Here is a 17,987-nt window from a genome sequence, read left to right as displayed (position 1 = left end):
AACCTGCCACACTGTGTTGGTGCCATCGATGGAAAACACGTTATGATAAAAGCACCAGCAGGGGGTGGCAGCACTTTTTACAATTATAAAAGTTTCAACAGCATTGTGCTGATGGCATCAGTTGATGCAGATTATAAATTTACATTTATTGATGTTGGATGTAATGGACGAATATCAGGCGGAGGAGTTTTTGCCCAAACAAGTTTATTTTCGATGCTAGACAATAACTTGCTTGATCTGCCCAGCCCAACACCTTTGATTCCAGGTAGTGAGCCTGTGAATTATTTTATGGTTGCAGATGAGGCGTTTCCTTTGAAATGTTATCTGATGAGGCCATATCCTGGTAAAAATATCTCTCCTCAGCAAAGGATTTTCAATTATCGACTGTCCAGGGCAAGGCGTGTTGTTGAAAATGCATTCGGGATATTATCAAATAGATTTCGTATCTTGATGCAACCAATACAGCTACCTCCTGCGACAGTTGATAAAATTGTTTCTGTATGTTGCTGTTTGCATAACTTTCTACGAGAAAGACCGTCCAGGCAATTGTATACACCAAGAGAACTAATCGATCATGAAGATGAGGACTTTAATTTTATACCTGGATCATGGCGAAATGAGGAATCGCTAAGTAAGATGAAATCCCTGTGTAAACAAAATGGTTATAACACAGGGTCTGCTGAAGCAAGGCTAATGCGAGAAAAAATTTGTGATTATGTAAATAATGAAGGAAAAGTTGCATGGCAAGATAAATTTATAAAATATTATTAATTTCTCAATATATGTTATTCAATTTATGTTCCCTGATTTCTCAATATGTGTTATAATAAAAGATAAAGAAATAAAGATTATTTATAAGTATTTTTATTTTATGTTACAAAATAATGTGGTAAGTAATAAATATATCTAAGTTTCTTATTTATTCTGTGTTGTTCATGGAATCTAATACATTTTGTTCTGTCTGTGCATCTGTGAGAATTTGGTATATTTTATATTTTGTGTCTGTGAGGAGTTGAGGGTCACGGATTAGACTTAGTTCGGAACCAACAAAGGAATCGAACTGTGTAAATGTATTTGGAGTAGTGTTTTTTTATTTTAATATTGTAGAAATTTCTTCCAGTGTTGTTGTGGCTGCTGTGTAAATGTGATCGTGTTTCTGTTTTTTGTTTGAAGTTGTAGTGTTTGATGTGTGTCTTTTTAGCTGTGGTAGTGTTTGTGTATGACATAGTTCTCTCTGTGTCTCTTCAGTGTCTTCAAAATCGTTCATGTCAAACATCTCCTCAGAATGACTGGTAACTTCTGCACTTCTTTCTTGTGTACTAGTATCATTAAAATCCTGAAAATTAAAATAACTTTAATTTTTACTATTACAGCTATCATTCATTCATATATAACAAATCATAATTAACAAGCTATGGGAAAACATGCAGAAATAAATATTTATAAGGATAATAAATATATTTCCTAAGCTTGATTTTTCAAGAGATATCAAAGTTGAATAGTCAAATATCTTGAATAAGAATACGAAAAAACCTCGTAATTCTGCTGTCTAAGTTGTAGCGTATTTGGTATCAATAAAAACATGCAATACATATATTTAAAAGAAAATATATAAGAAGTTAATGCTTATGTTTAAGTATGTTAAAAGTAACAAAATATTGACTAACTTATGTCTGATTTAGCTGTGAATATAAGTTTATCATTGAAAATGATATATATATATATATATATAATTTACAAATATATATATATATATATATATAAACTGAGAAGAAAGCAAAGCTAATAATTACTACAGTAAAAAGAAATAATTTGAGTGTTTTTAAAAAACAGTATCTGTGCATGTACATCCCATATTTTTATAACTTTTCAATGTGAAGCGGAGTTGGACTTCATTTACTTGTAAAAACTTGAACAATATGAGTAAGATTTTGATAGTAATAATTACTTAAAATGCAATAAGAATTCATGTTTCTCTATTAATATTTTAAAATTAGAGGTAGTCACATATTATCTCAACCACCTTAATAAAAATTGCCATACTCTGCACATAAAAATTTCACAGGCAACCTTGTTCATAAAAATCCTTCAGTCAAGCAATGTTTCAATTGTTTATTTTTGTTGTATTTGGAATTCTAATGATTTTGACAGACATCGTAATTTTTTTGGGGGGAGTTGGGAACCTTTAACTTACTTTTAAAATATCACTTGTGGAATCTGCCAGCAATGGAAGAAACTGCAGTAAAAATTCTGCAGAATATAGTATTTTGTCACAAAACCGTTAACGCAAACAACGATGAGATGTGTTTGGTAAACAGTTGATGTGCAGTACAAGTTTATGCAATTTATTGGTTTTTTAAGTGAAAACAGATCACTGTGTACATGGAGAAAAGAATAACGCTAAAAGTTAGAGAAGTATTTTGCAAATTCATAAGTGTTTTATTTTTTAGTACTTAACATATTAGCGTAATCACCTCAAGTTTGGCAAATTTTTATAAATGAAAAAGAATGAGGGTAATGTTGCTTGACTGAAGGAATGTTTATGAGCATGGTTGCCTAAAGTATTGTTATGCTCATGGTCGACAGATTTTAGCACATTCTGGAAATTTAAAAGAGCTTGTACTAAAGTGCTTGTGATAACATGTAAGAACCTATTTTTTAATGTATCATATAATTTTTACTTAATAATTAAAATTCATGTTTAGATTTTTCGGCTTTTTTCGGTAGGTCGATAATACTTTGTTGACTTACTATCAGATATTTGGGAATGGTTTTTTTTAAAAAAAAGTCATAAAAACCACTAACTTGTACCAGTAAGTAATTTTTACCTTTACATTTTACCTTTACATTACATTACTTAACTCTCATTTCAAAATAAATTACATATGCTTTTCTGGATGTTAGACTAATTGATTAAGACAACGCAATTCAAGGACTATCTGCCTATAGAGAGGGATGCTTCATAGAAGAATTTTTAGGGGAAAATGGCTCGTATCCATGTTCTGCATAGGAAAAAACAAAAACCAACATTACAGTCAGCTTATTTGCTGGCATTCGAACACTGGTCAAATTACCAGTTATTTAGCAGTTTTACTGCTCAGCTATTTTGGAAATTATCAATAGAATATCATTCATTGGAAAAAAGATTAGGTCTTCATATAAATTCAAAATATAACTTCTACTAACTCTGACACTTCTGATTTTAGAAATTAAGCCCTGGTCCTTCAAACAAGCTTTTACCTATACTTTAATGGGTATTGCACCTATACTTTAATGGGAAATGGGATTATTTTTAAGTAAATGAGCTTAAGAATAGTCTTTAAATATAAAGATTTCATTTAAGAAATTAAATAGCACACATAGTTGTAAAAGGATAAATAAAATAATACTTTTGTACTGAAGTTATATAGAAATTGCTGTGAGTGTGAACTTTTGCAGATGACCCATCTGCTGCATGAGCTTGAAGATTTGGCTAATATAATTTACACAGCTAAGTATGTATAACAATATTATTTTATTTATCACAAAAACTGTTAAAGTTTTGCCTATATTAAAAACAATTCTATAAATTTTCAAATAGTAAAGGGAAATTATTTACTTTACAAGCCAAATTATATAAATTTAAAAAGTAATCACTTACCAAAGAAGTCACAGTATTCCTTAAGGACACGACATCACTTAAAAATTGTAACGATGTGTAAAACTGCCATGCCGATTTGTACTGCATGGCAGTGCTTGCACCAGATGTATAATTTTTTTCTCTTTATGTTTCTCCTTTGTAAATTGAGTACGCAGGTTACTCCATTTTTTTTTTTTTTAATTTCATTTTCTGGAACGCATATTTGTGTGCTTAAGTCCTGAAATGTTAAAATAACCATGCTTCAGAAAAAGTAAATAACTACTGTGCTTTAAATGATAACCTTTACTATTAAATAAATAGACAATAATGTTATGAAAACCGCAACAATATGAGTAAAAAGTACTAATACAGAATAAAGATTACTATAGTAGAAAGGAATAGTGTAATTTCAATACAAAAATTTCAAATAAGAAATATAAATATGCAAAATCTTAAAATAGCATATCATACTGAATATTAAAAAATACTATCGGTATAGTTTAATAACTAACACAGTTCTGAAAACTGTAATCATATTGCTATATCAGTCAATCAGCTAATAAAATTGAGCAATATTGTATTAAATTGAGTTGTAATTTGTTTAACCAACATAAAATAATTTTCATCACGAATAAAAAAATATTTGATGATAAAGTAACGGGAAGATAACTTACCAAAATAAGGGAATCCTTTAACTTTTTATTTTTATAATTTATGTTATTTGTGTCCCACAACACAGCATGGTCTGTATAAAAATCAATCAATTGAAAAATTTGATTTTCGCTCCAACGAAAAAGCGCCATGTTTCCAAAATGAGAGAGAAAAGCACGTGATCTCTGGAAGCAATCTAATTGGCTAGAGTCGCCGATTTTATCGTCGGCTAGTGAGCGGTGAACACTAGCTCTGAAATCGTCGCAGAGAACATGACAGATTTTTAGCGCATGCGCACATCCTGAAAATTGTTCCTCTGCGAGAAAGTCGGCCGATAAAATCGGTACGTGTAGACGGGCCTTTAAACTAAATTCTGCGAAGGCACTAGTCCAATGCTTTCAGCCTTTTTTTTTTTTTTTTTTTTTTTTTAATTTCGAAAAATAAATACAATTTTATTGCACTCTGTACTGAAACTTACGTCGCGTACTTAAATTATCAAAAATAAGGGAGGGGAGACAAAGAAACACAACCTTTCCGATTTTTTTATTACCAGAACTCAAATGCATTGACATGATCAGTATCAAAACAAAACGATTTATTACATTTTGTAAGAAAATGATAAAAAATTATTTACCTTTCTTTATTCTCCTGTTTAATTTATATTAACATTTAAAGAACAATTTTCAAATTTCTGCCAGAGAGAACTGGAGCAGGTTTGGTGGCATCTATTCTAACCTCCTTGGTTTTAAGTTCCGGGGACTCCTAAAGATTTTGCGCCCCTTTCTCTGTTCCAAGATTGGGAAATATTTCATTCTGAAATGTGTATCATCAATTTGGCGCCCCTTGGATACTGCGCCCGGGGCGTAATGGCAGACCGCACATTGAGTTGAACCAAGGCCAACTTATACTCAAGGCCTGCCAGCAAGGAGGTTAGAATACATGGAGATGCCCTGCGCGCAGTCCAAGTGAAGCCAAAAAGTGGGGGAAAGCATGCCCTTAGTAGTCGTGGCTTTAGAAAGATTGACGAGCTCTTCAGCCAATGAGGCAGAACCTAGCCACACCCAGTTTCGTAAATTAAAGACCGTGGATTCTTCGCGCGCTTTTTCCTTCACTTTTTCCCGCCATTTCATTTTATTTCTACATTTTCTATCATCTTGTAGACGGCTGCAATATTGTTCCGAGAAGCAATTTTTATTCTTGCCAATATGGTAAATTCCTGCGTCGCTTTCGGCTGTACAAATAGAAGAATAGCAGGATCCGGTATTACATTTCACAGGTAAATATTCTTTTAACATATATACTATCATTTATTTAATTATATTTTGCTCAAAGTTAGATAAAAATTTGCTGTGCATGTTTAAAACATATCCAAGGAAACGGCTGCAAGTGCTGATAATTGTATCAATTCTAATGATTATCAGGATATGCAGAGGGAAAATATATGTACAAAGGGACTGATTCCATTAAAATGAGTTAAATGAGAAATGCATTATGTAATTACATGCTGTCATTAATGAATGCTAGCAATAAAGGTATTGTGAAAATAAATAAATAAATACTCAAACCATTAATTGATTATATTTTAGTTATTCTAAATATATACAGGTATAATTCTCAATTTTCCATGTTAGAAATACTACTTACGTTTTGAAAAATATTAAATTGCATGAACAATGATAAAAAATAATATTTAAATTCTGCATTGTTATTTTTAAAACTCCCACAAATTTCACCCCAAATTAAATCCTGTTATTAAATATTTACTTGAACAGAAAATAAAATTAAATACATAAAATATGACTTGTAATGTAATATGATCACACCTTTAAAATAACGCGTTTTCTTTTCCACGATGAGGTGACCACTCCCCCTTCCTTTGTTTACTTACCGTTTTGCTTTTACAACTCAGTTAATTACGAGTATAATACTCAAACCATTAATTGAAGAAAAATCTGAGAATTATAGATGTTTCTTCGCGCACGTCACACCGAGAAAATACTCAAACTCTTTTCTGACGGCTTTTCAAACGCACATTTCAATTATTCTACTTATTTATGCATGTTAAAAAAAACATTCTTTTATATGGAAATGAAACCCGAAATGTAGACATTATTTCAATGTAACCATTCAGTACCTTATAACCCTCTCACGTCTTCACATAAGAAATCAGAAAACACACTCAAAACTTCAAACAAGCTGACGTTTAACCTCACTTCACATAGTAAGGGAAGCGTTTTCTTGCCCTCACGAGGCGTGGCTTATTTGCTTCCCCCGGCTTCACTCTCCTCGTATTGCGACAGCAGAGACGCCATCTCCATGTATTCTAACCTTAAACCGCAACAAAATCCAACTCTCTCACAGAACTATCGCCCTATCAGTTTACTTAGCCACCTGTCTAAAGTTACTGAGAAAATTCTACTTTTCCACATCCAAAAAATTCACCCTTCCATGAATTTTCTACCAGAAGAACAATTCGGTTTTCCTAATCATCATAGCACTTGCCACCAACTTCTTAGAGTTATCAACATTATCACTGAAGGCTACAATTGCAAGCTTCCGACCGGTGCTATATTTCTCGATATCGCGAAAGCTTTTGACAGGGTATGGCATCGAGGACTTATTTACAAACTAATCCCTCTCAATTTTCCAGATCATTTTATTCGCTTAATAGCCTCTTTTCTCAGCAACAGATCATTCAGAATCAAAATCGGTACTGCTTACTCTACCACCAGAGTAATCAATGCTGGTGTCCCACAGGGGTCGGCACTTTCGCCGTACCTTTTTAATATTTATACTCAAGATATCCCTAAAGACCCTTCTGTTCATCTTGCACTCTTTGCCGATGACACCGCTATACTTACTAAAGCCTGCACTGTTATCGCCGTTAGAAACCAACTCCAAAGCTATCGCATAAAACTGGAAAAATGGCTTACCCTTTGGAGGATTAAAATTAACACTGATAAAACTCAGGCAATAATTTTCCGTAAAGGAAACATGAAATACTATCCTCCACCCCCTGAAATATTTAACGAAGAAATAGACTGGATTAATGAAACCAAACACCTTGGAGTCACCCTTGACCAAAAACTTACCTTCAGAACCCATTTCCGGTCTGTAGTACAAAAATTTAAAATCACCACAGCTACTATGCGACCTCTTCTTGGTAGAAAAAGCAACTTATCTACTACAAATAAATTAATTCTATATCGTTCCATACTGCGCCCAGCTCTTCTTTATGCAGCACCGATCTGGGGACATGCAGCTAAAACCAATATTAAACAATTACAAATTCTACAAAATAAAATTTTACGAGAAATTATCAATGCTCCTTGGTATATTCCCAACATCTATATCCACAGAGACCTTCGAATCGAACTTATTCAAGAGTATATTAAACGATTAGCGGTCAACTTCTTTTATTCAGTACAAACCCACAGTAATAGCCTTATTAGCACTCTCAGACACTCCCCACGTCCCAGAGAAAAACATCGCTACCCTTCTGATATCCTCCCCCATAAGATTCACAACCTTAATTGACTCATTCACGCAAAACTGACTCTGCGGTTTTACCACCCGCGGCTTCATTTTATAACGACACTGAACTTGACACCCGCCTTTTCTCGCCGCCGCTAGTGCGGACGCGTATTTCCAAACCCTACCCTACTTTTCGAATTTTTGACGTCTCGGAAATATCGACTAGTTTCACCTGGCAAAACGGCGTACCCCACTTTTGACTACTACGGCGCGCTTTCGAAAAAATTGTGGTGGCGACTAGTGTGTTTAGTGTGTTCGCAATTTAAATTATTATGAGTGGAAATTTACGCAAAATCTTTAGTGAATGGTTATTGTTTATCGCCGTAGGGTAAAATCCTAGTATACGGTGCAGCCTTGGCGCGATTTTGAAAATTATCGCCAACACCAAAAATGACTATACACTAAGTATATACTATGTATAACTATATATATTCTTTGAATGACCCGTTTACTAATCTTATATGTCCCGTTTTTATTGCTCATCATAAAGTCGCCAAATCCCGTGTGCACCGGATACTAGGATTAAACCTCGCCGTTAGTATATCTGAGGAATGAGGAGAATAATTCACTGCTAATGCATACATTAACAGTATGAAAAATCTGGAAGGTGATACTCGGCAATAAATGTGATGCATTCATCGCAAAATTCAGCGACGCCAGTAAAACAAACGAGAGTGTTCGAAAAACTTATCCATATCTGAAGTCACTATACAAACATTGTATGTGTGCCAATACAGATATTTTAATAATAATAATAAAAAAAACATTTGCAGAAAACTTCAAATCAAGGAATAAGAAAGAATTGCAGTGCCTCTGTGTGCTTAAAAACTACGAAGCATTCTGCAGACTTTTATGCCAAAATCAAGGTTGACAAATATATTAATAAATTTTAATGTTTCTTTTAGTGTATATATTTTAAAAGTATTAAAATAACTTGGTCACTTGTTTAATTGTTTAAAACAGCAATAAAGTTCATTTATAAAGATATACAAGGAACTTTATAATTATCAAAATATTTCATTGCTTTGGTAAAAAACTGAAATTTACTAAATTAACTAACTTTTATAACATTAAATTTGTTCATAATTGTAGTATTATGCTCTGCTTTAAAAAAGCTTAAAGACTTTATTAATTTGTTATACATTAAAATATTTTCTGATTTATTTACTAAATGTGTAATCAATTAGGAGGATTACTAAATGTGTTAAGAATTTCCATACATGCTTGTGCAGTGTGATTGCATGTTTGTGTAATGAACTTTGATTTTCATGAACGAAAAAGAAATACAATCTCCGAATAAGTACTTTTTTGTTTTCCAGTTCCTGTGTTTAGCTGTAAAAGGAAATTTATTTCAAGTATGTGTCTGTGCAATTTTGACGATGTAAAAAAATGATTGTACAGAAAAAACTCAACTAAAAAAATATCCGGAAAGCTCTTGAAATTTTGGATAGTCGAGCATATAAAAAATGAAATAGTGTAATAAGTGAATGGAAGAATAAACTCATAAAAACAGTTCATCTTATTTGTATCAACTTGACTATTTAATATTATGCACGATTTTGAAAAAAATGTAGCCTGCTGATCTTTGGAATATGATAACGAGTGATTTTTACAATGGTTGTTACGTGGATTAAGACTGCAAGTTGAGACTTTAAATATGAACAATAGTAATCTGAAAATTTGAAGTAGTAATTTTATATCCAACAATCTCTGCTAAATAACTTCCATATTTTAAGCAATTAAAATATATATTTTTAACCGCTTATTAATTTTATAAAGTACATTCTATAATTTAAATTTTATTTACTTTCATCTATTTTAATGTTTGCCATTATAAATTTTATACTACTTTTTTAAGATTTCATAGTTGCTGATTAAACTTCCTTTACAATTTATTTAGTTATTTTATACATACATTTATATTTTATGTAAGAAAGGGATTTATGTGCAATAGATATACAGTGAAAATCATTTAACACAAAACTGAGGGGACTGAAATATTTTTTCGTGTTAAAGAATATTAAAATATGGTAAAATCCTAGTATACGGTGCAGCCTTGGCGCGATTTTGAAAATTATCGCCAACACCAAAAATGATCCAAAGAACATCAATATACTAGATACTTATGTGTGTGCATAGTATATACTATGTATAACTATATATATTCTTTGAATGACCGGTTTACTACTCATCATATATGTCCCCTTTTTGCTGCTTATCATAAAGTCGCCAAATTCCATGTGCACCAGATACTAGGATTAAACCTAAAATATATATATATATATATATATATATTCAACAAAATTAAGCTTATTAGAGTACATTTTATTTATATAGATATGTGTATATGTATGTATTTAATAAAAATCAATGAAACAAAAACATCCACAAGAACTTAATAGAATTTAATACAAAATTTTCAAGTTTTTTGAAAAACAATACATTTATTGAGTTTTGGGAAAATAATCTGATATTTTTCTTTGCATTGTCTTTTTTTAGCATCAAATTGTTCAATGTCAAACATTTTGTTATTCATTTCACCATTGGAATGTGCGTCTGAATAACTGTCCATACCTTTTATGATGTTCCTCATTTTGGATGAGGTGGGAACAGGAGCTGCATTATTCATTTTATTTTCGTCCCCAGAATCTGCATCAATGATATATTTTTAGCTTTGAACAAACTCCAAAATAACTTTGTCCGCCATAATTGGGGCTGTACACACATTATCATAAATTACTGCAACAAATTCTTCCGATAGTACAGTACGACAGCTCATTAATACAGAAACTTTCTCAAACATTTTATTAAATGTCAGCTCAGTTTCACTATCCTACTTCTCTATTTCTTTTGGTGCCAAAGAATCTGATACTTTTGAGAATTGTGTGTAATGAAAATAATTTTCATTCATCCTTGGAGTTGCTGAATTCCATGCAGTGCAACATATGAGCCAAACTCACTAATTTTTACTCGCTCTGCCATGTACTCGTCACCGAATTCCAAAGCTAACTGATGAGAGATGAGATGTTTGTGTGGCGTTTGTAGAGGTGGATGGCGAAAGTAGTGTAGATAAACAAAACTGACTCGTGTCGCAGGCTATTCCTAGGGTATTTTAAAGCCAAATTAGCCTCTTTTCTACGAAATATGTGAAACCACCTCCCTTTTATTTTACATCCAGCTTAAATCTCGCCTGCGATGCCAGTGCTTTATGTATTTTGTTCATTTCCAGAAAGGACATCTTTTCGTGTTAAGAGAAACAAAATGCATGAAAATACATAGTAGTTTGTCGGGACCGTTGCATTATTTCATGTTAACCGATATTTTGCGTTAAACGTATTCCACCGTATACAGATGCGTTTGGACTATGTATATACAAATAATTTTTTAAAAGGAAAATTTATAATCCTTCCAAAAATTTTCGTGCATTATGCTGTTAAAAATTGATCAGTAAATATATAAAGAAAGAAATTTAGAACCAATTTTTCAGAAAGAATAAAAATTGAAATTAAAATTAACTTGATAAAATCCTGTAAATGTGGAATTAAAATATTCTTTTTAGACTAGTAAAATCTTTTTAAATTGTAAGATAATTTTATTTTACTCACTCCCCCCATTTTTCTTTGCTACTGCTGTTTGATAAGAGATTCTAGTAAAGTTTTGAGTTAAGATTATTTTGAACTTTCAAAGATTTTCCACTGCAGGATTTTAATTTTTTCTACATTTTTAAGGGCATGTTTCCATTTTTTTTAAAAGATTCTTTTTAGATTAGAAAAATATTTTTAAATTGGAAGATATTTTTAATGATTATCCTTCACTTTGAGGAGAAGGACTAGAATTTTCGAGTGAACTATTTAATAGTTCAAAGTTCAATAGTTTCATTCTCTAAATGAAAAAGAACAATTAATTGATATTTTAAGTGATGGAATACTGTGTGTTCAAGTTAAGTCTGTAACTTGCCAAAAATTTCAGTTATCCATTGGAAACGAATATGCCGATTTAAACGGAATGAAAGTAAATTATTACGTTCCTTACATAAAATTGTACAACAAACCTTTAGCTTATATTTAAAACTTCTAAAATGCTTATGTTACATTTTTCTGTTATATAAGCATTGAAAGTGGATTTCTCACTGAAATAGAAATAATTTTGCTATTGAATTAACATGGGGGACATTTTTATTAAAATATTTTTTCTCTGTGACATTAGTTGCATCTACTACAAACTAAAGATTTTAGAACATTTCGAATTCGTTGTCATATTGATCTACGAAGCACCAGATTAATGAGTTTTTATTACATTATTGACAAATATAGTTTTTAAACAATCAAAAATTTTCAGCGGAGATAATTATTTGTCAAATATGAATGTGTTTTCAAAGCGGAAATAAATAATAAGTGATAAAAAGAAAATTAAATTAGAACATTCACATTTCTAACAAAGTAATTTAATCTTTATAATACAATATATTTTACAATGATAACGCAAAATACAATGAGAAAGGTTATGCGAAGATTATGATAGTACCTAGAGTATTCAGCATTTCGTATAATCCTATGACCAGATAATAATAATATTAAAATAAATTTTATCTGAATGAAGTTTTCTTATTACAGAAACAGTCAAATTATGCAATTACATAAACGAATGCACTTTCAAACAACATACTTAATACTGTTTACAAGTGCAAGCCAAAGTTCTGTTTATGTTACTTCTCGCGCTTCAGCGCATGCTCAAGAATTACCATCCAGGCAAAACTAGTCGATTTGTCCATGACGTCAAAAATTCGAAAAGTGGGGTAGGGTTTGGAAATACGCAGTGCGGACCTCACTCTCTTTCATCCGCCTCCCTCACTCCTTTCACCCTTTTCCCTCTCTCCCCCTCCTGCTCTTTATCAGAAGTCGAGTAAAAAGATGTTTCTACATCTTGACACTCGAGAATAAAAAACGATCTGTGTGTGTATTCTAACCTCCTTGCCTGCCAGTGTGAAAATATTCTTTTGTGTTTTCGGTTGCTTGCGTGATATTCCTACTGACCGCAAGATGGCGCTACAATTCTGCTACACTTTGCGATGTTTACAAAAATCGGAAAAGTACCAAAAACGAATTCTGTTTTGTTATATGCTGTCTTGTTATATAAGTTTAAAAACGGTTAATCCATAGTAGTCAGAAATTGTTGATTTCTTATTAGTAATTAGAAGGAAAGCATGGAATTTTAAGCTATCTCACCTTTCTTTTTTTCACACATAAACACCAGCTATTTGATCTCGATTTTAATTCCTGCTTTCATCTAGACATGCGCTATTCTGAATTGTACGCATTACAACTATTTATTCTAATTTAAAGGTAATTCAGAGTACACACCTTATTTTTTAATTATTTATATAGTAAGCAGATCATTTACTATTTCAGTGAAAAATTTTCAAAATATTTCTGTCGGCTGTACTGGGCCAAAAAATAATTTAGTATCCCCTATCAAAGATGTAATTAACATATTAATACACCGTGATCTAAAATTTGTATATTTGTTTCCACAGCATTGGAGTAAAAATATTACTTAAAGAGATTAAATTTTACATACTGAAGAATTTTTTTAATTATTAAATAACTGTTTTTAGGAAATCTTAAACAATAAAAGTTTAAATAATGCAGATTTTGATCTCTGTGCAGTATTTGCATTGCAGATATTCAAAGACATTCTAAAATTATTAGGCAAAAAAAAAAAAAAAAAAGTTTTACTGTGGGGATAGATTTTAAATGAAACTCAAACCCAAAGTTGCTTTTTTGACTAATTTTAATATTACACAGGTGTGTTTCTCTTCACTTTCATTTGTATTCTAAATTTCATTGATGTTAACATTAAGAAACTAGTAATTGAATTAAGTGCATTGCAGCAATTACATTTTCAGTGTTAGAGAAACTTCAATTTTTCAAATGAAAATAATGAAATTTTTGATAAAGCTATTGATCAAATCAAGTTTGTTATAAATAAAAGAGACACAGACATCATAAAATATATTTTAACAGCACACAAAAAATAATAACTCTCATAATCACAATATATATTTAAGAAAACGTTCAGTTCTGTATATCAAGGGTGAAACTTGAAAACTTGCAATGGCTCAATATAAATTATATATCCATCACACATGCCCACAATGCTGAGTAGAATGAGGTATATACACAATTTTAGATATATATGCATTTAAAGTTAGGCAAAAAAACAAGCTTATTAAATGCATCACTTAAATATACAGCAGGTAGACATTTTTACACACATACAACATTTATCAGAATGACATGTGTACAAAATTTTATGGCTGGCAGCGTGAGATATTGATATAGTTCATTATCAAGAATAATGTATACATGAAATAAAATTACTGAATTTCACAAAACAATATTATCACTATTAAGCACACATATACAAGAGTGCCATCTTGATACATTACCTACATGTAACTACCTGACATAAATCCATGTGTACCATTCCCATTCCATATTAATCAGAAGAAAGTTACAAACAAAGTTTTGAAAATAACAGCATTAGATGCACAAAGATTTCAGAATTAAATAAGCAGAATGAGGAATTTCAGAACTGAGTTCAATGAGGTATATACACAATTTTAAACCTATATGCATATAAAGTTACGCAAAAAAACCAAGCTTGTTAAGTATAGCCCTTAAAAACACAGCAGCTAGACATAAAATACCCTTTTTGTTAATAACGAGCCACGTTACAAATAGTGAGCGTATAACAAAATTGTAGCAGAATGCGAGCGCCACCTAGTGATGAATTTCGCGAAAGCCACTGAAAACTGGGAACCGGAATTTCGTTCAGTCTGGCAGGCCTTGAGTATAAGTCGGCCTTGGTTGAACTGTGTTAAGCGAATTTCGCTTATTGCGCATGCTTGATGGTGTACCTTTGGCGCGGGGAGAAATATTGGCGACTAAGCAACCCTACGTTAGCTTATTCGTGATCTCCATGGCTCTCGAGTGTGTTCGAGTGATGTTTAAAACTGCAATGTTGTGAAACTTTGCTGATTAGTTATTTTAACGTCCCTGCCGATTGCACTTGTTTATTTTTCTAATATATGTTTCATTTTAATTTGTCAATAACAGTGCATTTAATATTTGTTAATATATGTTCGTAATAATTCGTTATTTAAATGTAATTTGTTTACATGTTATAATTCAGTAATTGTAAACTGGAGTATCTCGCTTAGTTTGTTAGCGTACATTCGCGCTTTCATTTTCTCATTTCAAAGAATTTAATAACTAGCATTATTAAAGAATTGTAAAATTTCTTCAGTGTTATTTGCAAGCACTTGTTATATTCCTCAGTGTTTCTTTATGTATGTACGAATGGAACGTGTGGTAAATCCTGAATTGTTTTTATTGCTTAAAAGTATAATGAATAAATTTTCAACTAATATATCCTAAATTTCAGTCTTTTTCTGAACGAAAATTTGTACAGTTCCAAAGGAATGTGCAGAATTTCATCAGTATTATATTTTATATTTTGAATGCAATCACTGCTTCACATTACTTCGCAATAATTTCAGCTTTCTAGTTGTTTGAGCAGTACAGCAAAAAATAGTATTTTAACACAGTAATTAGTTTACAATTATACTCTACGAAGATTTAAACTCCAGATTTGTTTACAATTAGATGGCGATACATCTACCATATACCGTATTTATCTTCTTTTCAAATCGCGCCAACATAGTAATTACGCCAAATTGTTTTCTGGGCATGTGCAGTATGCAACATTCGTTTAACACTGTTCAACTCAATGTGCGGTCTGCCATTACGCCGCCCGGGGACGGATGTCCCCCCTTGCCCCACCATAACTACGCCAGTGCGCGTATTTTTACTTCCTTCATAGGAAACGCAAGCCGCGACTAAATTTGGCGATTTATCGGGTCTTGGCGAAATTGTGACACCAAGCGCATGCGCAAAAGGAAATAACGCTTTCGGTTTATGTTTCAAATTTGTGATGGCCGCGAGTATCTCAAAGAAAGTGTAAAATGAACTTTATAAAATTTTATTTGATGGATATTCCTACGAAGTAGTGTCTTCCATATGTGTCAACATGCAAGACTAAATAAGAAATAGGCTAGTTTCAGAAATAAAGAATGTTTAGCTGCTTTGCATGTCAGAATTTTAAAAAATAATAAGTATACAAGATGTCGTGATGAGTATGTAAAAAAGAATCTGTGCACTTCGATTAAAATTTCATTTCGGCATACACATCGATGTGATGTTGCTGAAGCGTGGAATTGCTTGCGCCCAATTGATTCGGTGAAAGAAGTGTTCATCAACTACTTTCGTGCTGATAAAATAACAATTAATAATATAATATTTTTCTTCTGCTATACATCCACAAAATTCACTGTTAGTAAATACCGTCAAAATGGTGACGATAAAGGTGGTGTGTTGAGTTATGGCAAAGCACACGAGGGCTATCTGCCTAAGGGGAGGGATGCCTTCGTGGAGGACTTTCTAAGGGAAACTGGCACGTTACACGTGGGGAAAACCACGAAAACGCCCATGCAGCCAGCCCGTTCGCGGGATTCGAACCTCGGACCGAACTACCAGTGTTCAGCGACTTTACCGCTCGGCCGCTGGTGGGCGGTGACTATAAAGGCAGTGTCATAAACATGTATCTAAACATAGAATTGTTCTACCTAATGTTGGTGTTGGTGTTGGTGTATTTAATTATGGCAAAGCACATTAGGGCTATCTGCCTAAGGGGAGGGATGCCTTCGTGGAGGACTTTCTAAGGGAAACTGGCTCGTATACACGTTACACATGGGGAAAACCACGAAAACACCCATGCAGCCAGCCCGTTCGCGGGATTCGAAGCTCGGACCGAACTACCAGTGTTCAGCGACGTTACCGCTCGGCCGCTGGTGGGCCCGTTCTACCTAATGAGCAATATGTTTATTACTTTTCGTGATATTCGGTATCTCATACTTCGTACAATGAATTTTACTTAAGATATCGGCATTAATTTAATTGCCCTAGTTAAGAAACTTTGAAGGCATTTTTTGCAACAGCTGAAAGCACATTAGATTGCAATTGCTTAGAATTATCCATTACATTATGGAATAATGAATAAATTTATAATTTCTATATGTATATTGAAATGACAGCTTCAGAATATAAAATTATTCAGACACGATAGAAGGAGAAATCACTTAACTAATTGATTATTTAATAATAAATTAATTGAATGTTGAAGCAATTAATAACACCTAGTAACTTTTGATTTAGTTAAATTCTAAGTATAATCACAGACTCCTCTGATAGTAACATCAAAAACGTCTACGAAATCATTGGCCAAGAGTGCACTTGATTATGTCTGTCATTAGTTTAAACCTTGGACACATTATTAGGTGATGATATGAATTTTCCCAGCTCATTTTGAAACAATGACCAGAAGATAAATCCAAAGATCATCTACCCCTCTTCCGTTCCCATTAAATCTTGAGGACTTATTTTTCCATGCTATATACCAGGGCTTAATTTATAAAATTAGAAGTGCTGGAGCCATATGGAAGACTGTGACGAAGGAAAGAAAAAAAAAAGAAATTCAAATAGCTAATAATTAGATAATAAATTTCAATTAATTTAAATTATATATATTTATTACATCAGTTTATATTTTAGTAATTTTAATTAGTTTAAATATAATTTCAATTTTTTTTTTTTTTTTTTTTTCTTAAAACCTTAGAACCTTTTTCCATTTAAATTAATGGTAAATAGTCCTTTGATATATACCAATTTGTTTATAAAAATGTTCAATGAAAGATTGCTTTCATTACGTATTAAAAAATCTGATTTTAATTAAAATTTGGAAATTGTTCTGTAATTATATCAACTTACCACTATTAATTAAAATAACTGCCATCATTTTTAAACTTTAAATTAGTGCATATTAGTAGCACATAACCTAAAATAGTAACAATATGCCAAACTTATGGTGTATATAATCCTTGCTGTATAATAAGAGGGGGAAAATATTAAAAACAAGTCTTAAAATATTTTCATGCTTTTAAAATAAGATATATTTCTTGCAAGAGAGGTAGCACATAAAATTGTCATTTTGCCAATGTAATTAATATTTAAACGCTACAATTGTCAAATTACTTAGCTGACACATTAGAAATAATTTTTCTTTT

General features: G+C 32.0%; 1 protein-coding gene across 1 annotated transcript; it reads right to left on the bottom strand.

The window, feature by feature from the left end:
* Positions 1 to 1,000: 1,000 nt before the first annotated feature.
* On the bottom strand, positions 1,001 to 4,137 carry LOC118199371 (uncharacterized). The gene is made up of 2 exons (XM_085821532.1): positions 3,641 to 4,137; positions 1,001 to 1,336 (listed from the first exon to the last, which is right to left on the bottom strand). The coding sequence occupies exons 1-2, from the start codon at positions 3,725 to 3,727 to the stop codon at positions 1,091 to 1,093; spliced, it is 333 nt and encodes a 110-aa protein (XP_085677658.1). The 5' UTR covers positions 3,728 to 4,137; the 3' UTR covers positions 1,001 to 1,090.
* Between the last annotated feature and the right edge of the window lie 13,850 nt (positions 4,138 to 17,987).

Source organism: Stegodyphus dumicola, chromosome 8 (genome assembly GCF_044657685.1).
Source record: "Stegodyphus dumicola isolate Sdum_Otavi_A_Nest chromosome 8, ASM4465768v1".
NCBI lineage: Eukaryota > Metazoa > Arthropoda > Arachnida > Araneae > Eresidae > Stegodyphus > Stegodyphus dumicola.
Note: the sequence above shows the minus strand (reverse complement) of the source record. Positions and strands in the feature narration are given on the sequence as shown.

What these genes read in the sequence shown, in the direction of transcription:
- LOC118199371 (XM_085821532.1), bottom strand. Translation starts at nt 3,727, where the DNA reads ATGCAGTACAAATCGGCATGGCAGTTTTACACATCGTTACAATTTTTA. An exon ending in GGAATACTGTGACTTCTTTG is followed by an intron (nt 1,337 to 3,640) that starts GTAAGTGATTAC and finishes TTTAATTTTCAG; the next exon opens with GATTTTAATGATACTAGTAC.